The sequence below is a fragment of the Propithecus coquereli genome, unplaced genomic scaffold (assembly GCF_000956105.1).
Source record: "Propithecus coquereli isolate 6110/MARCELLA unplaced genomic scaffold, Pcoq_1.0 Scaffold90, whole genome shotgun sequence".
NCBI classification, from domain to species: domain Eukaryota; kingdom Metazoa; phylum Chordata; class Mammalia; order Primates; family Indriidae; genus Propithecus; species Propithecus coquereli.
Window position 1 is genome coordinate 5,004,070 of NW_012155285.1, and position 26,857 is coordinate 5,030,926.

The window sequence follows — 26,857 nt, forward strand, 5'->3', positions numbered from 1 at the left end:
CGGTCTAAAACTATCCCTATATCCAAGTCTAGTGCTGACTCGGGAGAGAGGCCTAGGAAAAGTAAGAGTCGGCTCCAGGCAGCTGTTGCTTTCAAGGCAGAATCACACAAAACCTGACAAGCTTGGGGCATAATTTTTTAAAATACAATCTAGTCAAATGGACCTCAAAAGGCTTAGTGCCCAGGTGTGGTCCAACAGTCCCGAGGCCATTCCGACCTTAAAGCATGTGGCTCAAACTGCCCAACGCCCCTAGACTAAGAACTTGAATCAGATTGCCAAAGTGCCGTTCAGTCTCTATAAATCAGCTCAAAGAGATAAAGTTATCCCAGGTCTAACACAATCCATATTAATCTAGGATCAAAGCCACAGGCTTTAAGCCTCAAACTGTATCCTGCTAGGACCTATTCTTATTTTTGCCCTCTCCCCTTCTGCAGTCAGATGCATCCACTTACCTGCTCCCCAGTGTAGGCCTGGGTTATCAGGCCCTGAGATTGGCTCCTGCCCCAGGAGAAAATATATAAAGGGTCCTGACTGTGACAGTAGCTTGCCTTATAATCGAGATCCACTTTTGTTTGTGTGTTGTATCTTCTGCTCAGGTGGCTTATGTGGGTTCCTGAATCCTTGTCTTGTTCGACTTTCTGGTTCCTCAGGATTTCCTTGTTCATGCCTGCCTACCTGTTCTGTGACTCCATGTCATGCTCTGTTACTGAGGTGTGAAAATTCTAGATCTCCATATTCGGCACACACAAACATTTGCAGGAGCAATAATCTTGTCCCAACTTACCTTTCCAGTCTTGTCTCCTCTTCTACTCTTCGTGAACTCTACAGTCCAGTCAAACCGGACCCTTCTGCATTTTCTGTACTACTCTGCATTTTCCCACATTCCTGCCTTGCTTTACATTATTCCCTTGGCCCTTAGTATCCCCGCCCCCCCTTCCACCCTACCTCAGTTTCTTGAAATTCTAAGTGGCCTTTAAAATGTACCTCACAATCCCCTTGTGCTTCGCAAGCTTCTTGGCATGTTCTCGGTTTAGCCCATAATAACCTCTCCTTCCTCTGCATTTACTTTGTTCTTCATTTGTGTGTCTCTTACAGGTGTGCAGAGGGAGCTACAATCACCTTGTCACCCCTACTAGCCTTTAAACTCCTCAAGAATGGGAATGCTGTCCTACTTATCTTTAAAATGCACTGTAGCTCCTCTCAGTTACAGACAAAAAATATTTAAATGTGTGTGAAGAAAAAAAATGATGGCAATACCAGATTTGGCCTAAATCCTTGTCTCTAATTGCAGTTTATGTGTGCCTTCTGACTTCTGCCTGTGCATCTTCAACCAGCTGCCTTTCCTGACCTACTACACCTGTGTTTACCTAAACCCAAAGAGTGCGAGTTAGTTCCAGACCCACAACCCTGCTCTGGCTACCAGTTTTATCTCTCTTGTTCTAACCTGTTCCCTGGCTTGCTCCCTTTATCCTATGAATAAAATCTGTTTGTGACTTTTTCAGTCCCAGGAAACTATCAGGTCCCATATCAACCTGACTCTCAAAAATAATAATTAAATGAAGAGATAACATCTCCAATTTTGCCTTTTAAGTTTTCTCTGTTTTTTCATACATTTGGTTTTACTTACACAAAAAGCCTGTGAGGCAGGCATGATAGGTACCAACTGATGACGAAGCTTCGTCAAAGAAAGATCTCACTAGCTCAAGGATGCAGCTAATTAGTGGCAAGCTGAAATGAAATTGTTGGGCTTCCTAATTTGTGTCCTTTTTCTCCTACTAGACTTGCATCATTAGCATCTACTACTTTTCATCCAAACAGAAGTCTTGATAGGGGAAAGGACGGTATTTCTTTAAAAATAGGAGACATTTCACTTAATTTATTTTCTAAACCGATGTCTGGTATGTCTTCTCACATTGGATGTTTATATCCAATGACATCGGAAACCAGACTTCTACCTTTTATTTAACTGAAAAACTGACTTACTTTGAAAAGAATCTCCTTTCTTTGTTGCTAGGATTTAGCCTCAAACCATGTCCAAGAGTCTTCATACTATCCTGAGACAATGCTCCTTATGTAACTTCTGAATCCAAACGTAGTGTTGTAGTAACTCGTCCCTCTGACAGTCTCAGAGTTTTTCCACTCAAAGCCCTGCACATAGAATTAACTCAAAACTTCTGCAAGAAAAACGTCCCTTTTAGAGTTTGATTTGGCATCAATTTCAAAGAGCTGTTTGTATATTTTAGAATATGTAGAATTTTCCTTTGATTGAAACCTCTCTTTTAACAATGGACAAGAGATGATTTCTCTTCTGAGTGATTTAAACAAAAACAAACACATCTTAGTTACATAGAGCCTTGTTCTCAAAGTGGTTTTTTTGAGAGAAATCAAACCCTACAGATTGTTAAGCAGTTGGCAAAAGGCTTCAAACAGCCAAAGCCAAATAGTGAGATTTTTCTTGTTGTAGGAGATAAATAAATACTAGAGCAAATCGAAAAAAAAAAAAAAGGGACCTCCTTTCACTTTCTACTGTGCTCAATAACATTCCCCTCTCAACACACACAGCCACCCCTTGAGAGGGGTTACATCTTCAATGTTCATTCCTGGCGCTATAGTAGTAAACTCACCACAAATGGACATTTTCAACATCTGCTTGTGGCTGCTCCCAGACTCCTTGTATTTCTCGGGGACATGTAGCCCTCTGTCTCCCAAGTGTAAACAGACACACCTAATTATGCATTAAGGTATCTGAGAGGAGCTACTTGTTTTGATGACTAAAAAGCAAAAACGGCAAAAACAAAAAGAAGGGCCTGGTCTGCTCAGTTCGCTGTGGGATACGAGACAAACATACAGTAGTCCAGTAGTAGCTCCTCAAACAGTGGAAGTTCTCTGCCTGCCAAGGACAAAATCCAAGTCCTATTTTTCTCAGCCTGCGAATAATGTCCACTGAGTCCATTTCAGATGTGGACCAAAACAGCTGGTGACTGGTCAAGAAAGATGGTGTCGCCACAGACGCAGGGCCAAATCTACTCAATCTCTTCATAAAAACTTAATTTTAGGGTGAAAAGAGGAAAGGAACAAAGAAGGAGAAGGGAGATAATTTGGTGTTAGTTATTTTCTTCTTTACATCACAACAGCCATGTATGGTGATTAAAAATATATATATATCAGCAGCCTATAAGAAAGATATCAGGAGAAAATAACTCTAGAGCACTGAACTAGAAATTGGAGATACGGGTTCTCATCACAGAACTGCCCCTACCTACCTGCCTTTCCCCTCCCTGACCTACACATTCCTCACAGGTAAAATGAGGGAATTTGATTAAATCATCTCCATGGGTTTTCCAGCTCTAAAATTATGATTCTGTTACATAGTAGACAACCCTGAGAATTCCAAAAATACCTTCAAAAATCCTACCAGACTGTTCCTGTAAAGGAAAGTCCCCATTCATTTAAAAAACAGTATTAGTTTTCAAAATGAGGTGATAAAATTATATATCCAATGTGCAAAAAATATCCAGGTTTTCTAAGTGCAAAATGTCAAGTCAAAAATTTAGAATCTTTTTCCACAAAATAAAAAACATATAATTGTTAACAACAGTTTGCAACATAGACCAAAAGAAAATGGGAACACTATTGGTTTTTTAAGAAAGTCTTTCAGGCTGGGCACAGTGGCTCACGCCTGTAATCCTAGCACTCTGGAGGCTGAGGCAGGAGGATCACTTGAGCTCAGGAGTTCAAGACCAGCCTGAGCAAGAGTAAGACCCCATCTCTACTAAAAATAGAAAAAATAGCCAGGCATGGTGGTGCATGCCTGTAGTCCCAGCTACTTGGGAGGCTGAGGCAGGAGGATCCCTTGAGCCCAGGAGTTTGACGTTGCTGTGAGCTATGGTCACACCCCTGCACTCCAGCCTGGGTGACAGAGTATGAGACCTTGTCTCTAAAAAAAAAAAAAAAAAAAGTAAGTCTTTCATCATTAAATTCAGCAGTAAAGGAGGTTAAAACTAACTTTAGGTTCACATATTCAATGGAAGATATGATGTGAGTTATTTCTCTTTTTTGTTCTAGATTCTTTTTAAGCAAATTGTTTTGATCTGAATTATCTAAAGTTAAATAATTTTTATATCAACCTTTCCAACTCTTACAGGGTAGGATATATTGTTGCTCATAATTTAAGCAGCTTTAAGTTTCCTTGCCTCACATATAAAAACATACACTTTGAGGTTTTAAGCCTTCACTAATATGTACATTTTTAACCTCTAGAGTAAAATTTATGTTTTCAAAATTGGGAGGGAGATTATTTCCACTGTTATTTCTAATTAGGAATTTGGTGAGTTCTACTTTGTTTGGGTCCCCTGACCTGTATCAAGCAGGTTGGCTGCTTAGTAAGGACTGCTAGTGTTATCCAGGTGTGGCCTGGAAAGACCAGTGCCATAATAATCCCTCTTGGAATGACTCCCAAAGGCTTCTGTAGCAAAGTCTTGTTCTGATATGGAGACTTCTATGACAAAGCATAGTAGTTGGAAAAGCGCATTGTTTGGTGCCAAAAGACTTGGGGTTGAGTTTTTATTCTCCCTCTCTTTTACTATGTGACCCTAGACAAGTCTCTGAATATGCCTGAGCCCCTAAGTTCCTGCTGGCAAAATACAGGGTATAATAATACTGATACTCCAATGAGCTGTGATGATTAAATAAGATACTGCCTTTGAAAGTGTTTTCTATATATTTAAAGCACTATCTAAATACTATTAATATTAAGTTTTGCTATGCACTTATTTTTACTATCACCTTTGGACTTATTTACGACGTAACTCTTCCCCTTTTCCTCTGTACTTAATTTGTCTTAGGTTCTAACGTGGTGTTCTTTACCCATAAGCTTTAAATAATTTTTGTCATCAGAAAAGGTACTATTACAGATGGCCTGAGTGTCCTGGGTCTTTATAATTTCCTCGCTCATCTGGAGTCCCTGAATTAGAGCAGTAGAAGAGTTCCAGTCCGCCCCCTCGTCCAAAAGATGCCGCTTCCTTCCTGGTAGAGTCCTCACTTTTTCTATATGTGTTCTTTTGCGCCTGGCCGAGTAACCACCTCTCCCGGCTGACCAGGCCTTAAGGCCAGCACCCTCTGGAGACAACAGCCTGACAGACTGCCAGACACTTTGCATCTAACTGCACTGGACTATGGGCCTTTTCACGTGCTATGTGATGCCATGGGGAATCCAACAATCCTAACTCACAGATTGTACTTGTACCGGTCTCTTTATTCTTTCTCTCTTTCCCTCAATGCTAACCTGTTTATTTGTTATATTTTGTTAGAGCTTACTTGCCACATTTTTATATAACTGAAGGGTTTTATCTCAACATAAATGGCTCCAATTCGCTTTTTACATAACCTAAAGTGGTACTGCTTATTTGATTTTTATAAACATTTAGAAAGATTTTTTTCAAACTTTTAACTGTAAGTTCATTAAAATGTTGGTAGGAAGACCCCTGGAGAGGGATTTCACTTTGCTGAAATAGTTCTTCTCTTTTAGGTACGAGGCAACATGGCAAGGAAGAGAAGGGAGATATAACATAGCCGTCTGCAGGAGCTGTGGCTTGGCAAGTCTGAAGCTGACACTTCAAATCCTAGCTTGCAAAGTCTGCAAATGGGCTAAAAGACAACCACATCTCCAGTTTTCTAGTTTTAAGGTCCTTAAACATATGTCTAGTTACCTCTCTCCTTACCCAAATATGCGGTGATTTTCAACATCATACTGTAGTGTCCCAGTGAAAAAGAACCAAAGCCTCAAGTTTGACAGAGCCCTGAGCATGCGCAGGTTCCGCCCCTCATCTGAGGCGGGGGGCAATTCACAACACACTGTCAGGATTCAGGCCTCTTGGCTCTTGGGGAGAAAATACCCCTCTTTCCAATGGAGCTTTCTGTCTTTACGTTTTATTCCTTTTAAAGGTGGCTTTTTCTAGTGGCTCCTTATCTGCTGTTTCTCACTCTAGTGAGAAAATTCATAGTGAATTTTTTGGCTTCTATCAACTTTTACTGTACTCTTCTAAATGAAAAAGCCAGGGAGAAAGGTTAGGTGGCTCACGCCTGTAATCCTAACACTCTGGGAGGTGAGGCAGGAGGATCGCTTGAGCCCAGGAGTCTGAGGTTGCAGTGAGTGAGTTACAATGACACCACTGCACTCTACCCAGGGTGAGAGAGAGAGACTCTGCCCCAAAAAGAAAACAAACAAACAAAAAAACCCCTAGATTTGACAGCCAAAGAAACATCCAACCTATCATCCAGAGCCCCAGTCTACAGTTTTCAAAGCTCTTAGAATCATTCTGGATTCCCTATGCTGACATACTTCGAATTGTGTCTTCTTTTGAGTCTCTGAGCTTCCGAAACTCAAAATAAATCCGTCGAATACATTTTAAGTAGGTTAGGTCACTGGGAAGTGTGCTCTCCAGACTCTGATTTTACTGTTTTCCTTCTTTCCTTTAAAACTAACTAACAAACTAATGGTTTTCAGTGTACACATCTCTGCACTTGGAAATTCCAGGAAGAAGAGGAAGCTTGGGTCCAAGGAGAGCTGGAATTTTGTTACTTTTCAAACAGGAAATGTAAGAAAAACTGCTCATTTCTGCATAAGATCTTGAAGCTAATTTCTAGAGCCCCAAATTGAATGTTTCATGAGGAAGAATCTCCTTTTAGGGCACAGTTAAAGGATCTGAGAAGCGAGTGATCGCTTACTACAACTGTTATGCAACAGGTTTACCTATTTAAAGCTCTCTCCTTTAACCTTGGCTTGTGATTATGAGATGCTGCTTAGAACAAATTCCTCATCCCTTATCAATTCGAATTCCTTTCTATTTAAGATATACACCGATTTCTCAGTCCTCTGTGAAGAAGCTGTGCTGGGCGTTGACTCCACAGGGAGGACAAGCACTGGTGTCCCACCCAGCTTTACTTGTCTCAGTCACACGGTATTAGCTTGCAAGCCTGAAGCGACCGCTGGCCACCCACCCAGGGTCTTGTCACTCCCCAGTTGTTGCCACACACTCTCCGTCCAATATGTCATCTAACGAGCACCTGTGCAGACAGCCTGGTCACACCTACATGATGGCTTTCATTTCAGCCCATCTTAAAAGCAGTAAAAGGAACGGGTGTGTAGAAAAGCTATGAAAACTCACACTTTAAGAGGATGAGAACATATGATGCTGTTTCAGTTTCCAAAATTCATCTCATCCATGCACTTCACTATTATTAATGGAATTCACCTGTGTGTGTGCGTATGTATGTGTGTGTGTGTGTGTGTTAGCAACCCTTAACTTATAAGATTCTCATTTCTCCAGGAAGATAAATTATACTTCATTATAGCCGTTCTCAGGTAAAGAGGATTAACACAGATAAATTACGTAAAACCATGCAAGGGTATACAAGATGTCAATAAAATAAAGTTTCTTAGTTTTAAATTAAATCTGGGGTTTCAAAATCTGTCTGTGGATTCTGACTCATATGCACATATATGAGGCTTCACCTTAAACACTTGTTCAACTGTGATCAGGTGTCAAGGTCTAAATGTATAGTTTTTTGGCATTAATTAACCTGACCTTAGGTTGCTTCACATCAGAGTCAACTAAAGTACAAAACGAAACTTTTCCTGTCATCCATAGTAGTTGTTCCTATTAATTTATTATTTTTTCAATCAAATACAATCCTAGCCTTTATTGTTATTACTGATTACTAAATCTTTTCTGTACAAAACCTACCCTTTTGGGCCTTAATTTAGAATCACAGACATCCAGAGCTTTATCATGTACCTTGGAAAACAGCTAGCCTAACTAATTCAGCTCAGACATGAGGAAATAAAACCTATAGAAGTTAAGTGACCTGCTCAAGAACTCAGAGGCCCATCCAAAATTAAAGGAGAGGTTCCTCAATTCCCAGCCACGTGCTATCCCCCCCGCGCACTACCAACAATGCTCTGAGCGTTTAATCACTGTTCTACGTGCCTGGGCCATGGAAGAAATATTTTCCTGATAAACCAAATCAATTCAACACAATTTTACTGAGCAACTGCTATTTTCTCAGTGTTGAATTCAATCCTCCTCTGGTATGCATGTCCCACATCAAAAGTTTCAACCATTTGCTGGGTTAAAGCAGTTACGTGAAGTTTTATGAACCCTTCAAAGGGTACCTGTGACACCTGCCAACTTCTAAGGTCAGAGTACAATTTTAACTTTCTCTGTCAGCCACCCAGAGAGTCAAACTCTTTCATTTTTGTAATCTTTTAGGTCAATTCTCCACTGTACCTTTAAGCCACACTGAGACTATACTGTTTTCCTAAGGTGTAGTTTGGGAACTTTTAGGTTTATTTTCTTTAATGATGACTACCATGACACTATTATCAGACTTTTTCCTCTTTTCTGAGCCTATTTTTAGTTCCTTTGTAGTTTTTATTTAGAAAAAGTTCTTGTTAATTATGTATGGATTTATTGTGACCACATCAATGGGTTTATTATTGATTTATCATGAATCACTGCTCTCTTTGGCACAGGTTGGAGTGTGTTTATAACTATTACTATATTTGTTATTATTCCATTAACTATAGCATCATTACTAATTACCACAGGGAGCTGAAATGGTGACCATTTTGGATGGAGAAAGAGTGATAAACTTTAGATATAGAAACACTGGTCTTATTACAGTCCACTATGCCTGGCTGCATTTCTGGGTTGGTCACTTGAGGTCACAGTCTTTCTGGAAAAAATATGGCACCTTCCTGCTTAAGAAATCCTTTGAGATATTTAGGAACGATGTTGCCTGAGCAGAACTTTATTTTTATTTACATGACTTCATGAATTTGAAATTCATTAATTTCTTGAGTCACATAAAAAAATTTAGACAATCTAGTCAAATGGGGTCCTAGATTTGCCTCAGAACAACTTACTTAAATCAACCCAATTTAATAATAATATGCCTTCTTGTTTGCTTTTCATGAAAACAAACAACAAAGAAGTCTGAAAATGACTTTGAACTGTTCTAAAGAAACTGCTGTCCACAAACGACTTTGAACAATTCAAGTGCTGTCATTTGTATTTTTCCACATAGGATTTTTATTATAAAAAACCTTATTTAGTTACATCTTTTTAAAGGTTCTCCTTATAACTATTTCTGCATATTAGCAAATCTAGGAGTTAATTTAAAAATAATCATATAGTTTCTCTGTCTCTTTTCTACCAGCAGTGATCAATTAATATTTCCCGATAAATCAATGCTCAACTAAGTAACCAAGTAATATTAAGACATAGAAATTTCAGTGGTCCTATTTTTCTTGAAAAAAGTATTACCTTGGTTGATATTTATTAATATCACAAATAATAGACCTGTCAAGAATATTTATATATATATATTCATTCTAAACATAGTGAGTAGGTAAATACATGTATATGGGCATGTATATGCTAAAGCACAGAGCTAACAGTGTTGTTCTATTTTATTAGAGATGCTGCCAAATTCCATAATATAACACATGCTGGGACCATATCTGTGTATATGAAATATGAAATTAAGGTAAATAGCAATTGTCATTAGTCTCCTATAGAACCCCTCTTCTACATCTGTTAGCCAATTTCTAATGACAGTCATAGCATAAGTAACCCTGAAGCATGCAGCACTAACTATTGGGTAGACATTCCTGCTAAATTCAAGTATTTTTCATAACATATACATGTAGAGCATTAAAGTGGGAGTTACACAGAGATAGAAAAGGATTAGAAGGCCAGGCCCTTGGCCAGTGGGAGCTTTCTGGAGAGATAGCAAAGGATTAGAAAGCCAGGCCTTTGGTGTAGGGGAGATTTCAATACAGCAGGAAAAAGACACGATCTTAATATACTCTTGTCACGTCTTAAGAAATAATATGAAGCCACACATATCAACATATGTAATTTTTAAAGTTGAAAATGTAATTGTCACAACAATTTCGAGTAAAAGTATAATCTGAACAGAATAAAAATGATTTTTTTTAGTTTCCTAAAGGAGATGGATTTAAGTTGGTTATGGATGTGAATTAGTAGAGCAGAAGGGCAAAAAAGATCTCCTTTCGCTAAAATTCTGAGCATTCTTTGGAGATTTTGGGCTGCCATCATAGTGCAACTGTATCATATTTGCTTTATGGTGTCTCCTAAATAAGAACGAAAGCCTCCTGAAGGCAGAGACTATGTTTTCTATTTCTTTTTTATTCCTTTGCCTGCCTAAGCACATTTTAGGTATATCCCAAATATTTGCTGAGCTGAATTAAAATGACTGAAATAAATTGAAGAAAAGCATCCCACACAGGAAGGAATGCAAGAGGCTACTAATATAATGTATGACATTATTAAAATCTAAAAAGTTCTAGACAGGCAGAAATTATTACCTGAATTAAATAAGATAAAACCTAACAGGAATAACTATAAAGTAACATATTTGAATCTAAAAAAAAAAAACAGCTGTAAAAATAAAAAATAGGAGAAATGCAGCTTGACAGAAATAGCAAATATGAGAAAACTGTAACATGGTCAGTCCCCGAAAGAACAAAGGCCACGTTAGCCCACGCTGACAGAGGCTGAGAGTGAAGGAGGAGTCTGGTTCTGGGTACCAGGCACTAAGGGGGCACCTACCAGAACAGTAACATGACGTGAAACCATATCATACAGAAAGGGTTAAAAAGTGGGTGTGGGAGGGGATAGGAAAAATTCAGCCTGAAGAAGATAAGACTTCATGAGAAATGATAGTTGTTCAAAACCAGATCTTTTGCTTGTTTTAGAGAAATAGCTTTGCTTCAGTTTACACTTAGTTGATATAATTTCTATCATTTTCTCAGAGAAGACTTTGACACGTTATTACTTGATGGCTATAATTAATGTCAGATTCTAAATTAGAAATAAAAAAGTCTATTTGATCATTTGGTTTCAAGCTGGACTTAAAGTATGTTTTGGCATTGTTACTAACAGTTAGCAGCAAGTTCTGGAAACAGATGAAGTCTTGATATGTGTTCTAAATATGAAACACATTGCAAAAAGACTTGGAGATAAAAATATATACTGCTTGTGCACACTCTTACTGAGCTATTTCCTGTTCTTATCAACAACGAAAGTTTCTCTTGTTTTGCCCTTTCTTTGTTGTTCCAGGTGAACAAAATCTTTTTTCTTTTTCCCTTTCTTCTTCCCTTTTTTCCTCTAAATGTCTGTCTTCCTCTTTTTTTTTCTATCTTCTTTCCCACTAATACTTGTTTAGCAAACATTACTAAGCACCTACTATGTGCCAAAAACCGTACCAGGTTCTAAGGATTCAAGAATACATAAAACATAGTCACTGTCCTTGGGAAGCTGACCTTCTATAAAAGGATAATGGCACGCAATCAAATTATTATACTAAAGGAAGATGTATACACATGAGAGGTGTGTCCCAAGTACAGAGATGACAGACAAATGGGTGTAGATGAAAGGGCAGTTCAACAAATGGGTGTAGATGAGAGAGCAGTTCACTTTGAAGAAGATGGAGGCTGGGAAAGGGATGTCTGAGAGGGAACAGCAGGGCCCTGCCCACTGATGCACAGAAGTGGGTTGGCACGGAAGTGGGAAACAGCATAGCGAACTTAAGGAATGCCAGGCATTTTTTTAAGAGAAAAGGAGCAGTCTTTACCTAGGAAAGTAGAATATTGTGGGAAGCAGCTAAACAGTCACATAATGAATTGTTATTTTTAACAAGGTCTGTTCTACATTTGAATTGATAAGAATGACCATCTAAAAGTAAATTTTCAAGAATTTATCTATGGGAAAAATTAAGAAAAAATTTCTAATTAAAAAAATGTACTAAAGATATGAAAAACCATTTGGTGACAATTGCTGTGATAAAGAAAGTGCTTCCCCAGGAAGAAATGTATGAAACGCTTCCTAATAAGAAATATCAGTGGCAAAGTTAGTAACAAAATGAAAAGGGGAGGTGGCATTCCAGGTGCAGGGAGAGCATCTTTCATGTTTTTAAAAATATAATAGCCTCTTTACAACAGAATACTATTAAGTGGTAAAACAAAATGCACTACTGAGCCCTGAAAAGACACAGAGGGACCCTAAATACATGCTAAGTGAAAGAAGCCAGTCTGAAAAAGCTACGTATTATATGATTCCCACTATATGACATTCTGGAAAAGGCAAAACTATGGAGACAATAAAAGATCTGTGGTTGCCTCAGACTGGGGGCAGAGGGGAGAAGAGAAGGGAAAGAGAGGTGAACAGGTGGTGTACAGGGGATGTTTTGGACAGTGAAACTATTCTGTATGATTCTGTAATGGTGGATACATCACATTACACATTTGGTAAAATCCACAGGACTGCACAACACAAAGAGTGAGCCTTAACGTAAACTGTGGACTTTATTTAATAGCGATGTATCAATATTGGTTCATCCATTATTATAAATACCACACAAATGCAAGATAGGAGAGAGAGGGGAGATATGGAAACCCTCTACACTTTCTGCTCAATTTTTCTGTAAACCTAAAACTGCTCTAAAATATAAAGTACTCATTTTAAGACACATACATAACAGCACATTTCTACTGTTTTGAAGATAATGACGCGACCCAGCTTTTCCACTACCATTTATCGGTAAGGCAAACTTTCTTTACTAAAAGCCCTAAGAACATCAAATCCCTGAACAGATATCATCTTACTCCTGGCAGAACCTCTGAGACATGTGGATGGGCAATTTCCAGTAATTCACGAACATGGGCACAATAAATTAACTGACATGTTTGAGAACAGTAAAAAGACTCTTCAGTGACATTGAAACTAAAACTCAGATTTCCTAAGCTATATTACCCCCACCCTCTTAGATTCCGGTGCACTACAGAAGCCATCGATTGTATCATTAGAAAATTAATACTTTGGGTGAAATGGGGTTCACACTCCCAAGTTTTCTTCTATGAAAGAAGGAGATTGCAGCAAACCTGTCAATAAAATTTATAACCATGTGTTCGCCATCCTTGCATAAGCATGATTCCTTTCATTACTAAATCTTTTCCCTATGTGTGGGTGGTTGTACATGTGTCAGAAATAAATCCCCACGAAAACAACTGACAAGAACCATGTATAAAATCAGAGTCAGACCATGTACACTGGGTTTCACTCTGAGCTTGGGGTACCTCAGTCTAGCTACAAATAACAGTAATTAGTCATAAAACCAAGCTTAGTCAACTTCGTGAGCTGGCCCAACTATCTCCAACTGATCTAGTAGGAATGGAAATCACTTCTTTGGGCCTCAGCACCAGTAAATCAGAAGTTAGAGTAAACTGAGGTTCAGATACGATTAAAAACACCATCTGCTCATGTCAAAAGATAACTTGTTTTTAGGGAAAGCAAGATGAGTTTCAACTTAACAGAATGCAAAAATAATCCAATCAATCAGAGTCAATATAATAGGGTAGAATATTGGACATTCAATTGTTAACACAGGGCTTGCCTTTGTTTAGGGTCCATTAAATTTAATAACTTCCCCCCTCTGTGGCTGTAAACAAAGAACTTCTTCAAAATAAAAGTGGCTCCTATTAAACTTAATTACTTGCCCATGGCTGCTGTAGCAGAGGTATGTCTACCAAACAGGTGGCTCTTAATAAAGGAATGGCCTTGTAGTAAAAAGTAGATACTCTAGTGTTTTATTATGGTTGCTTTAACTTTCTGGTTTATTAGTATTAATTGGTGGAGTTTTCTTTTTAACCTTTCTTAAGGCATTGCTCCCTCCTGTGAGTTAAGAGCTGCTCTGCTAAAATAAATGTTCACATATACTTGACACATTACTGAAGCTGCTGGTTTCAAGAACTTGACCTATGGGACTTGATAGAAACTTGGTTATAAGGGACATTTTTAAATGAACTACATCAAACACCAATGGGTTTGAAATTATAATCCTTCCAACAGACCTTGAATGATCAAATGGGGATGTTCCAGTGACAATTTCTAGATTCTGTGGTAGTGATAAAATAATTTTCATTTTATTTAAAATAATTTTAATTTTATCTAATAATTGTAATGCCTATTCTGCTGACCTTTGGAATATTATAGTTTAGCAACCAAGACTCATAAAAATGAAGACATCTTCAATAGTCCTGTGCAGTTAAGTGGAATTTTTTAATATTTAAATATTTCAAAAGAAGGGATTCAATATTATTGCCAAAACAGAAAAAAATAATAATAACCTTCAGAAAGATTATAGTTCTTAACTCTGTCCTATGTAAAAAAAAAAAAAAAAAAAAATCCCACAAAGGCAAAGAAAAATCCTCCATACAACCTGTAGTGGCCTCTCCCAGAGTGACTGAGGCAGCCAACATCTGTGACCCCTTCCTGTGCATCTCTAATTAATGCATCCTAAGTCTACGAGGCTTCAGAAAGTATGAGAAAGGTCCATGGGCACAATGACCAAGATCACAGAAAAATGCCTATGTAAATCTCTTCCACCTCATGTAGGCCAAACAGTGGTGCAGATTTAGATTAACCTAAAATTAATCTAAACTACTTCATTTAAACGGGTTGGTTAGTGGAGGAGTTTTCTACGGTGAAAAAAATCTGTGTAGGTTCTTCTTTAGAAGGCTACCAAGAGCTCATACTCTGATCCACCATTCAAAGAATCAGACTCAATAAACAGCTGTGTGTCTTTCCATAGTAGAATAATTACATAAAGTACATTTTGAAAGTCAGCAATTTGTAATGACTTCCAGAAAAGTAATTACAATCTTTGTGTCAAGCCTCACAAGTGCTTTGAACAGCAAAATCACCGTAGGTGATAATATTACAATTATAAAGACATGCAATGGTTTGGGTTGCGTAAAGCTTGCTGGTCCTTGCTTTGCCACACCTTGCTCTTTAAAAGAATCAAAGAGAAATAACTTTGGCTATCTCTGTACAGTGAATATTCTTTTAGGACCATATAAGATGAAGTGAGATAATGTATAAAATCACTCGGAGGTGAGAGTGCAACTTAAAAACAGATGATTATATGATAAGGCCACACTGGTTGGAGAGGAGGACCAACCCTACAGGGCTTCTTCTGCACTGTAATGTCACTAGACAGGTTTCAGATAAGCAGTGCTTGATTTTTATAATTCAACTGAATATGATTCAAACTCTTTACAGTTAGGTAGACTGCTGCTAGTCAATTACATGGCAATAACTTATTATTCAGTTATAAACCTCCAACTGCTATTGTTGTTCTATTATCATATTAAAGGCTACTCAAGGTTAGGAGATACTTCCTGAATCATTGTACTGCACATTTGAATTTTAAGACATGTAGTAGTGTATCTTTCTTAGCAGTAAGGTAGGAATTATGAGTAACATACCTTTTATCATTTTATCTTATTTGTTTATACCTTGCTTCCAGAAAAGGTTTGAGGAAGACTACAGGAACTATATGATATAATATCATTGTCATTATTATAATTCATTAAGTTCTAGAAGTGTAGCAATGCTGAAAAAATTACTCAGAAGAAAAGATAACCAATAAAAGTTATAAAATTGGATTATCTGAAGATCTTTTAAAAGATTCAATCATGGTCTTTCTTTGGAATGGTCTTTTAGGATGAAATGTAATTTCTTCAGAAACAGTTCCTTCTGAAGGACCTTTCTGGTTGCTTCTATTCCTATGATCCCTTGGAACAGAACATTATCATGCCTAGTTAACCTCACATTTTATTTTTATTTTCCAACATAATAGAAGAGTTATTTTCCCTTAATGCTTTATTGACTTTTTTGTGAATGGTTCCCAATTGCTTTTAGCTCTGTAAATATTTATTTTAAATCTATAGAATAAAAATAATGGCAAACATTTGAGTATTTCTATGTGCTAGGTACTGTGTTAAGTGCTTTGTGAATGCCATATGAGTATTAACTCATTGAAATATTTAAATAATCCAAGAGCTTTTTATTTTAAGTATGTGGTGATTTTGTAAAACAAATAATCCCCTTTAAAAGTTTAGATTTTTATTTATTTCATTCATTTAAATCAAGGCTTGCCTGCAAATTCTATATGGATATACAATTTTTACAAAACAATTTCAGCTTCACGATATCAGCTATAATCTATTTGGCACATACTGTGTGTCAGGCCTGTCCTAAGTACTTTATATTATCTCATTTAATCCTTACAACACTAGATGATAAGTATTATATCCCTATTTTACAAATAATAAAGCTAAGTTTCAGAAAAGTAAGAAGTTTGTCTGATATATGTTTGACCTTGGATTCAAACCTGGATCTGAACTTCCAATCCTACTGTGTAAGTGAAAAATTGTATTCTTTCTCGCCCAAAATCGTATGAGAATATTTTGTGTATCCCTTCAAATATGGAGACGAGAATCGATTTCTGTACATAAAACATGAACTGTTCTGGAAACCTTCTCAAAAAGTGACCACAGGACCATTTGTGGATGGGAAGAGAGGTTAATATTTGCTGCCCATGTTACATGCAAATGGTATTATTTGGCACAGAGCATGATAAAGACTAGAGGCACAGGAATGAACTCAAGCCAAAGGATTTTATTTACTAAAGCACCAAAAAATTAAAAAATAAAAAAACCCTCATTCATAAGTCTCACTTGTAAGAGCTTCTAGGTAATGGACTTTAGGGATGGCTTTAGGCATTGAGTGGAATAATAACAAAATAAAAATCATGTACCTTGCTACCTGGGAACCTATGAGACAGGCTCCTCCCCAAGAAGGTTCCCAGGGAAGTGAAACTGGTGTGCACTACAGGTGACATGGTCCCCAAGTCCACCACGCACAGCCCCACAGTCCAGAGTCAGGTCAGGTAAATCAGGGTTCCTCCAGTTCCCTGACAGTCCATGTCTAGCTGTTTCTTCCTGTTTCCCTGCATGCTGACAAGAGGGATTTTCTGTTCTCTTTAATGTTTATACAGAACCTCCCACCCTGGCACCATGTTACTTTTAGCAGTAACAACTCACAGAAATGTTTGGGGTGGGAGGAAAAAACTGGACTAAACTCAGTTTTAAACTAGTTTAAAGCAGAGGCTCCTTCCTACCTTTGGCCTAAGATCAATATATGCCTGGATAATTCATCATTTTCAGCTCCTACCTCGTTCTCTGCGGAATGGGAAAAGTTGTGTTGTTTTACGGAAATGTTTTAAGTAATCCTCAGTAAATTGACTTGAAATAATATGGCTGTTTTGCATTACACGTGTAAATGATAAACAGTAATGACTACCAATTTACACAGCATTTTTTCAATGTTATTTTCAATGGTTTTCCTCCTGAATTCATATAGGAATATACCTTAGTAAGAAAATGCTGTAGATAAGTGTCTTTAATGTTTCAACCACTCCCTAAGGTTTTTCCCTCCAGGTACTGCTAAAGAAAAAAGAGCAAAACCTGCTTCAGCCACAGAGTGCTGGGCAGATGGAAGACTCAGGGGACCCTAAACAGAAGCAAGTCTGCACAAGTCTATTTTGTCAAAGTGTTATTTTGGCCCTATGTAAAACAAAACAGACTCTCACTATGACATACAGAAGGAATAACCAAAACTAACCCAACACCCTCAAACACTGTGCCTTTAATCCCGTATCAGCCCTCGTGCCTTGTGCCTCCCTTGTGCCTTACTCATTCTTTCCTGTGTCTTTAACTGATGTTTGCCTAAAGGAGATGCTGATTCCAGGCAAGGGAAATGATAGCTAAAATTCTATACTCTGTACAAATCCCCAATACATACCATGTGATTCATAAAAATAATAACAGCAGTCATAATGAAAAGTGGTAACATGGTTTTCCAAAGAATCTTGCAGTTCTCCCTCCACCCCTCTTCTTTCCCTACTCACCCCCATGGAAGTCCATCTGCTGCAGAAAATGTGAAGGCACTAGGACCAGAGAGCCCTTTCCTGCTATTTGCTTGAGAAACAAAGCCTTCCCTCCTCCCAAGTTGAAAGAAATAAAGGAGTCTGAACTAATCAAAACCTGCAAGCCTGCTGGTGGAACTTCAGCTTGTCAGTGATGCAACTCAGCGGAGTGAGTAACGGCTTCGAGCTTTGCAGAAAACGAGAGAGGGACAGAAACAGAGACAGAAACACAAAGAGAAAGAAAGAAAGACATTAACCTGGCCAGGAGTCAAACATGTGCATGGGGCCCGAACGCTGAGAAGAGTGTCTGGCAAACATGGGATCCAATGGGGGGTGTGCCTCTGTGGATCTACATCTTTTTTTATGGGGGCAACGTTGCAGTTCACGTGTCAGGATTTACTGAGAGGTTCATTTTCTAATTCGTGGGACTCATACAGTAAGCGGAGGGCCTTTAACTTTTCTCGACTTGTCAGTCTGAAGTCTCCATGAACACTGGCTGGCTCTCTATGACAAATTCTCCAAGGCAGAGAAGGGCGGCCAGGTCATTTATCACACACACTTGCACCAGGAGCCACATCTCTGTGGTGCCTTTGGAACAGTGAATTGTGAGCACCAGGCTGCCAGGTTAAAGTGACAGCTGCATGCTATATGCTTCGCAGAAAGGCTCGAGTTGGCCACTCAGAGGCCACACATTGCCTTTTAAGACTCTTTCAGGCCTCACTGCATTTCAAATGACTAAGTTTCTGATAAAGATCCTGAGTTTGCACATGCTCTCTCTCCTGGAACTAGCCAGCTTGGACTCCTGGGATTTATAAGCCTTCAGGAATAGAGGGCTGTGCCATCAATCTATAATTTGGTTTACAGGTAGATGTTAGGAAAAGACAGAAACACAAGCAGAGGAAGGTCGGGCATAAGACCCTCAGGAGAAGGCCCTGGTTATGAGACAATGCCCACCAAACAGGACATAATTCAGCAGGACACTAACTGGGTGGCATTAAATATCATCTTAAGAAAAGTATGCCATCTCTGGTGAAGTTTCAGTCCCTTGACCTAAAATGTTCGAGTGTTTGATAACCCCCCATCATTCAGAAGACCTGGTCTGCCGACTGTCATGCCCGTGCCCACGTGCCTCTAATAGAGAGTTACCGTGAGCGTAGATAAGACAGGCTTGGCCCATCCCACTCCCTCTGACCCCTGTATGGGGTGGGTTTTTAGTTAAAGCACGGTCTTTACCTGAAATGCGCCTGGGCACGTCGGTGATGGCAGGAAGCCCAGTGCCCCGTGTGGAAGACAGCGGGGTGGTGGAGTGGATGGACGGGGACGTCATCTGGCTCAGGTAGGAGGGGTAAGACTGGTCGTAGGACCACGGCGGGGAAGACTGTGCCTGCCGGGGGTCTGGGAAAAGAATAAGAAAAATCTTTAGTGTAACAACCACTGTGGCCCTAGAAACATGCAACCCAAAACTTAGACAGGATAAAGCAGCGGGGGAAAAGGAGAATATATAAAGAATAATTACTTATTTTCTATAATCCCTTCCTTTCAGGCCCTGATAGCACAAAGCTTTCTCGACTTCAAGAGGCAATGAAAGCAACAAAATGCATCCTACATAAGGACAATTTGTCTCTCTCTGATATAAATATTTCTACTTGGAAAGTCTAACAGTCATTTAAAGAATAATCTGCTATGGTTATTTTTACAAAGTGGTATTATATTTCATTTATTCTTTGTATTCTGTAAAAATTCTCCAACGTAAATGGGTTACTTCATTTTTTAAAAGTTAGAAAATTTTTTGAACAATTAACTTGGTTAAAGAACATGTAGACTGTGCCTTTTAATGCTGTATATCCAGCTACTATCTTTCAGACATGCTTTTTAGTTTCAAGGTGCGTGATTCCACGATTTCAGTACAGTGAACTTTCTTTCCAGGAAGGCCAATGGATTGGCACTTTCTAGCACCAGGGTTAAGGGAGTAGCAGTAGGGATGAGAATAGAGAGGGCAGTGTGTAAGATGAATGGAAAGGAGAGGAGCCGGTTATGTTATTCTCACACTAACGCTAAGCCAGAAAATAACCTTTAAGAAAAAGACAAAACTTAATTTCAAAGTCAACTATCATTAAGAACTGAAAAGCTTCATCACCATCCAGTTTCAATGTTAAGCATAAGAGTTTCTGATAGTAAGAAAATGACCCACGACAGGAAAACAGGGAAATGTTTTTAATCCTATTGGAATCTGTTTAAAAGATGTCAAATGTTTAGAATTTGGCCTAGTATTAACTACAGTCACTTTAATAATAAAAATAATAGGCAGTCAACTGGTTAGGGTTAATTGCTGAACATTAACAATATCATTTGATATATCTCAATGGATTTGCATGGAGGTACAAACTCAAGGCCAAGTAGATTTCTTTAAAAGACCTTCCAGTCTAAAGAAGAAAATAAGTAAATTTGCTGTATGTTTCCAAGGCAAAAAAATGTATATTTCAAATTGTTTTGCTCTTACTTGAAGGCTAATCAAGCAGAATCACAAGAAAATTTCTCTTAACACATATTTTTATGCTAATTTTAAATTTTTTACGTTAATTTTAGAATTCTAATAGACCAGGCTGTTCACAGAATAGCTTGCTATATTGGAACATGCATGGACTTTGGAACGTTCAGAAATATGTTAGGTTCAAGTTCTGAGACTTCTACTTTCTGTGTGATCTTGGCTTAATTACTTAGCTACTCTGAGCCTCAGTTTCCTCATGTGTAAAAGGTGGGGAAGGAGGGGGGAAATACCTGAATCACAGGGATGTGAGAATGCAAAACTATTAAAAGAAGACTAGCATGGAAGACACTCAATAAGTATTAATTCTTACCTTTTTTTATAAAAAAACTTGTTGACATAGGGATAGTCCCATATTTAGTACACATCTGAACTAGAGTTAACACATTTGGAATAGGTTTTAAATTATCCCCACATCACTTACTACTCTTTGAAAATAAGAAGCTTAATTTTCAAAGACTATTAATATATTTTGCAGTCAATTCAGGTTTATCTCTAAAAATAAAAACAAATATAATAAGATATGGGTTTTCTGAGATGGTTCCTCTATTAAAATCCCTCAGTTTTTCTATACAGTCAAAGCAGTTTAGTTCAGCTATTTCTTGTTTATTTGTTCAATTCGGAAATAATCTGTTTAAAGATTGTGTAAATAGGACATACTTCCTTGAGTTGAAATAATTAACTACATCTGGATATTTATCTGATGTTTACTGAAATCAACAGATACATAGAAAAATGTCATTGAATTCAATTTTAAGGAACATTTACCTGAGATTGAAATTTGAATAAAATTGTAGTACTATAAATGGTTAACATAAACTTTTCCTTCAGAACTCTGAAGGATACTTAATCATTAAAGTAATGGACTTTTGTGCTTTAAAACTCTCAAGGCTGAGATTGTATAGATTGGCAACATTTCAAATCTGAGTGACTGGTCCTTGTTATGTATCTGATATTGACATACTTCCTTGCCTTACGCCAGTAATGTAATTCACTATTCAGAGAAATGGTAAATGATCTTCAGATGGAAAAAGATTCATTCGTTATAACACAGGAAAGCAATCTCATAAAAGCAAGGCCTTTTCTCAAGCAATATTTTCAATAGACAAAAAGGACAAGAACCACATAGCTGAATAAATTGAGTACACAGGACTCAAATTTGGATTTGAGTTCTCATCCAACTTTACCAGATAACTTCCTGAGCAAGCAGTTTAACCTGTATGTCCATTTCTCGACTGTAACATGTCATACAGGTCCCCTTGCCTAAAAACAGGAAAAAATACAAAGAAATGTGAAGAATGACTAAAAGGAATTAGGGTACTTAACTTGGATGTAAGATACAGCCTTACAGTTATCCTCGTGCAGAGAGGCAGCCCAGAATGGTGGGAAACAAACAGGCTTTCTAATGAGAGGATCTGAGCTGAAGTCCCAGCTCTGCTATTTATAAGCTGTATGATCTCATCTGGGTTAGCTAACTTTCTGAATCTCAGTTTCCTCATCTGGAAAATGAGGCAGCACAATATGTTAAAGTGAATATAGCATAGTGGTCATGCATACTGGCTGGGCAGACAAGCCTAGGCTTCCTATGATGCTGAGCAAATCACTTAACGTTTGGGCCTCAGTGGCTCATCTATAAAATGGGAATAATGATACTTATTGGAGTTTTTCCAAGTATTACATGAACCATATCCGATAAGGTATCTGGCACTCTTAGCACGTATTAAGTACATAAGAAATATAAATGTTATCTGTAAAATGAGGACAACAATAACTACTGTTGCATTTGTTTGGAAAGTTGGATGAGATAATTTAAGCAAAAGGATTTTAATAACTATAAAGTACTATGTTAAAGCTATTTTCATTCTCTTTAGGAGCTCACATGGTCAAGGCTCTGCTGCATGACCTGGGATGTGTTTCTTAATGTTGCTGAGCTTTAATTGCCTCCTCTGTAAAATGGAGATGATAACACTGTTTCAGAGAGTTGCACCCTCAGAGTGAAGATCGAATAACATACAGTGAATGGAAAGTCATCATCATTATTCAAAAAACATAAAAATCTGACTATCACTATCATCTAGGTGAGCTGGGTTTGTCTAGCGCTATTCTTGAAGAATTGTAAGATCAGACTCAGCAAAATTAAGTATAATGCCTGGTACATGGTGAGAACTCAATAAAGAACTACTGAGGTGGCTCAAATGAATAATAGAATATTAAAATAAAGTCATCATTAGTCATTTTCTAATTTCCCCTTAGGCTATCAAAGAGGTTCATATCAGTGAGGTTTTAGGTTTTACATGAACTTCCTGCCAGAATATACACTAGCATAGTCTATTAAAGGATAGTTTTGCTTTTAGCGAAGCCTTTCCTAAAGATATCCAAGATTAGGAAAAGTAACTTCTCACTATTCCTAAACAGGTGAGAAGACCTTTCTTTGATTTCTGCCTCTCAGAGGACAGGCTATAGTCCAGCCTATCTCTTTCAAGGTCACTGTCCTAAGATTCTATGATAAAGACTTGATTAAAGAGAGAGAATTACTAAAGAAAAATAAAATGTAAGAACTGTCAAATGGGGTTCACTAGATCTTGTGTAAGTAATTTTTAAATGATGGCAACGACCTTAAAGAAAAAAAAAAGTAATGCTCTCCAAACACCCCCATGCCTTCTCTAATACCTTGTGAATGAGTGATCATCAATCCCAGTTCCACCATTCCTAGACTGTGTGATTGCACAAATTACAGAACATCTTAGATGTCTTAGATAGACTCAAGTTTCCTCATCTGTAAAATGGGGGTAAATAAGAATACCTCCTTCATAAAGTTGTTATGAAGATTAAATGAGGTAATGTAATAAAGAGCTTAGACATGGAAAGAACCAAATAAATGTTAAAACCTCTGCCTTTACTGAGCCTTCATTCTGCCATTAACCTCTTATTCTGGCAGAGGACAACTTTTAGAGAGCTTTTTGTAGTTTGCAGGCTCACAATGTAAAGAATACGTATCTGTGTTAGTCACGTCAATATCCTTTTACAAACGTTTCACCTTAATCATATTCCTTCCCAGATGGAGAAATCCTAATCTTTTTAGTGTATTTTCAAGCACTGTACACTTTAACCTTTTCAATCTGTTAGCGGAAAAAAATGGTTGTAAAATTTCTTGACTTCCTAAATGCTCAACCACCAAGAAAATATAATCCTATCATAAATATATGATTACAGAATATTTGCTTTTTTATGGACAATTATTTATGCTTACAGTAGAGAAAAGTCACCTTAACCTGATCTCATAAACTATTTCTGAACTCGACTTCCTGAAGAAACCTGAGACTTCTGAGACTCACTTTTGAATTGGATGAGTCAGAGCAGGTGACAGATGTTTTCCAGGCATCGCCAGTCAATCTCAAAGTTACTAATAGAGAAGACACAGGGCCCAGCTCTGAAACAAACCTACTAATTAACCATTAACAAACAAGAAACTGCCTTCATCTCAGTCTTGGGTCTCACAGAACAAGGATAATCCCTCTCTCACTCTGCACCATCCAGAGTTATACGCAGTGGTTTGTCTTTCTGAATCTGCAGGAACATGCGGGGTAGTACTTTGTTGTACGACTCCAACATAAATAACAATATCCTTGACTCCAATGTCTCAGAGGACAGAAGTGTCGATCGTGGCCTTGAGGATACATCCCAGGTGACCTATAAGCACCTACAAGTTTTCAGAGGCTAATTCAATGCTATTTCACAGCATTGTTGAACTTTAAATATTTTTAAGGTGTGTTAAAAACTGTAATTCCACCTCAAACAAAAAGAAGGGAAATTAACCTGAACTCTTAATAGCTAGACTTGGTCCACTCTCACAAAGGAAACCGTGATTTCTTCTGGAAAAGTAGACTGTATAAAAATTTCATATGGCAATCTCCAGAAACAGTATCAATATTATTTTTGTTATTACATTAGAGAAATTCAAAGTATTGACATATGTTTTTATACATATATGACAGCAGTTTAAAAACAAAACCTTCAGTGTTGGGTTTTTATATATACACCCTCTTTAGTGCTGAAATACTAAATATCACAAGTGCATTTAAATATGACTCCACCCCTATTTTTCCACAGACTTCTCTCCTGCCACCTAAAATAGGGGCTTTTAGAGGGAAGCAGTAATCAAATTTGACCTGTAACATCAACTTGAGAGAGAAAAACAGTTTTTTCTTACCTAATAGGCCTGCTGTACTCACAGGTAGGATGTGATTAATTGAAATGACTAAATGAAAGAGAAGAGAAAGATGCAGAGGACCTATGTTGCTCCTAAAGACCCTGAAAATAAAACCAATGAGAAAACAGTCCCCAGTGCTCTGAAAGCTTACTAAGAACTACCACCAGGTATATAGGGTAAGGCTAGTTATTGGACCCCTTAGATCTGCAACCGCAGATTACAGAAGAATTTCTTCTCCTGAAGAAATCATGATTTCCTTTGTGAGAGTAGACCAAATCTAGCTATTAATTAAGAGTTCAGGTTAATTCCTCTTTTTTAATCTGAGGTGGAAGCCATTGAAAGACATAAAAAAGAAACAATCATTCGGCATAAGGAATCCCTTCAGCATTGGTTTCAACTGAGGCAAAGTCTGTCACGAGCACGAACTTGTCCTTTTAAAAAAAGTTCTAAAGATAGAAATGAACCATGGAGTACCAATGTCAGAATCGATTTTAAAAGTTCTCCTTTTAGGGTGGTGTTCCTTCAGCTGAGACTTCTTGGAGAGTGGTTGCATCTGCTTTCCATTCTATAAACCACAAAACATAAAAGTACAGAGGCAACTGTACCCAGGGGGTGCTCGAAAATGCTAATTGGGAGAGGTGGTTCGTATGTCTCAAGCTGTCTTTCATCAGGCAAAAACAGAGACAACCATTTATGTAAACCTGTGGATATGAGGAAAGCAAACTGTCTTCTGTGAGCTGGACCAGAGCTTCTGAAGTTCAGTCATTCATACAGGGAAGAAGAAGGGCAGCTGTGCACCTCCTAAAATGATATGTAAAGAGTCGTGGGCTCTTAGAGCTTCCATACTTTCAAATAACTGAAAAGCCAAATTTCACATCTGCATAATTGAACTCTAAACACGTGGGGTCACAATAAGAGATGAAGAGTAGGGCAGATAGGATATTTAAAGAAGCACCCTGGGAAAATGAATTGACTCTAGAAAAACACGTCAAATTCTTTTCTGCACAGGTTCGAGTGGAGGGAAGCAGAGCAGACAGAGAGCTTTACAAAAGCCCAGTAGAAAGTACGCGTGAAAACGCGGTAGCTGCTATTAGCAAGCCTCCTTTTATAAACACTTTGTGGGTGTGAAGAAGGATCTGCGTTTCTAAGAATGGCTCACAACAAGGCACACCATGGACATGGTGCTGAACTTCACGCAGAGCTGGGTGGAAACAAGTCAACGGGAGCAAAGCCTGAACCAGCACACAAAAGGTTCTTCCTGTTTGTGCTGCCAGCAGGCTTCTGTGTAACATGACACCAGGACAGCCAGTGATTCTGCCAAAGCTCAGTGTCTGCAGTGAGTACCTGCTGTATTCAGAGAGTAGGGTACAATTAGAGATCCCCACGTTCCCACCCCTTACCCTCCACCCATTTTTTCCCTAATTAGTACTCAAATCAGGCTGTGTAAACCTCAAACATTTCTTCAGAAAATTTAGGTATTTAAAATGAAGTATATATAGAGTCTACTAGCTTAGAACTATGCCTCTTAATTGCTACCAGAATCAAATATAGTCAATAATCTTAACACAGAGGGGCAGATTTACCATTTCCTACCTTCAACTATTTCTGTCATATTACTGACATTCATAATATAAATATACTTACAGTCACACATACACACATTCATGCACACAGAGATTCCCACTTCAAAACAATTTACACTAAATACTAAATGTTAAATTTTATGTCTTTTCTAATAACCCTTTTAGTTAGACTGGATTTTTAGAATGAGATTTCCTCTCTCACTTCTGGTTCTCTTGACTAATAGGAAACAGTCTCAAAACAAAGAGCCTCCTCCAAACATAGTAAGAGCCCTGGACTGGAGGCTTTGGCACTAACTGTGCAATCGTGGACCAATAATTTACCTTCTCTGACTCTCAACTGTTTTCACCTGTAAAATGAGAATGGATTGAGTTACCTCTAAGATGTTTCCCTGCTACAAAATGCTATGATTCTAACTACTCCAAAAAGTGAGCTCCCTAGCCTCAGTCCTTTCTGGAGACAACAGCTGCAACAGAAATTACTGAAGCTATGCACAGCTGATTTGGAGTGGCTACAAAAGTTAGCTGCCCAGAGCTGAAACTCATTGGCATCTCCCATCACAGAGCATTTGGCTCATGTCAGCAGAGAAGACACAAGAGCAGGATTCAGACACCTTTGTTGTCCCCACCTTCTCCAACTGACCAAGGTGGTTGCAAGAATCACCT

The 26,857-nt window shown here is 38.1% G+C and overlaps 1 protein-coding gene across 5 annotated transcripts in view; it reads right to left on the reverse strand.

Annotated features, from left to right (window-relative positions):
* The window catches only part of RUNX2 (runt-related transcription factor 2), a 238,790-nt gene that overhangs the window by 21,158 nt on the left and 190,775 nt on the right, over positions 1 to 26,857 (reverse strand). For 4 of the 5 annotated variants that reach the window (XM_012664649.1, XM_012664648.1, XM_012664647.1 and 1 more), the window contains one exon: positions 19,090 to 19,251. The exons of the other annotated variant lie outside the window; for it this stretch is intronic. In XM_012664649.1, coding sequence (XP_012520103.1) covers positions 19,090 to 19,251 — 162 coding nt within the window. The remainder of the gene's footprint in view (positions 1 to 19,089; positions 19,252 to 26,857) is intronic. 5 annotated transcript variants of the gene reach the window in all.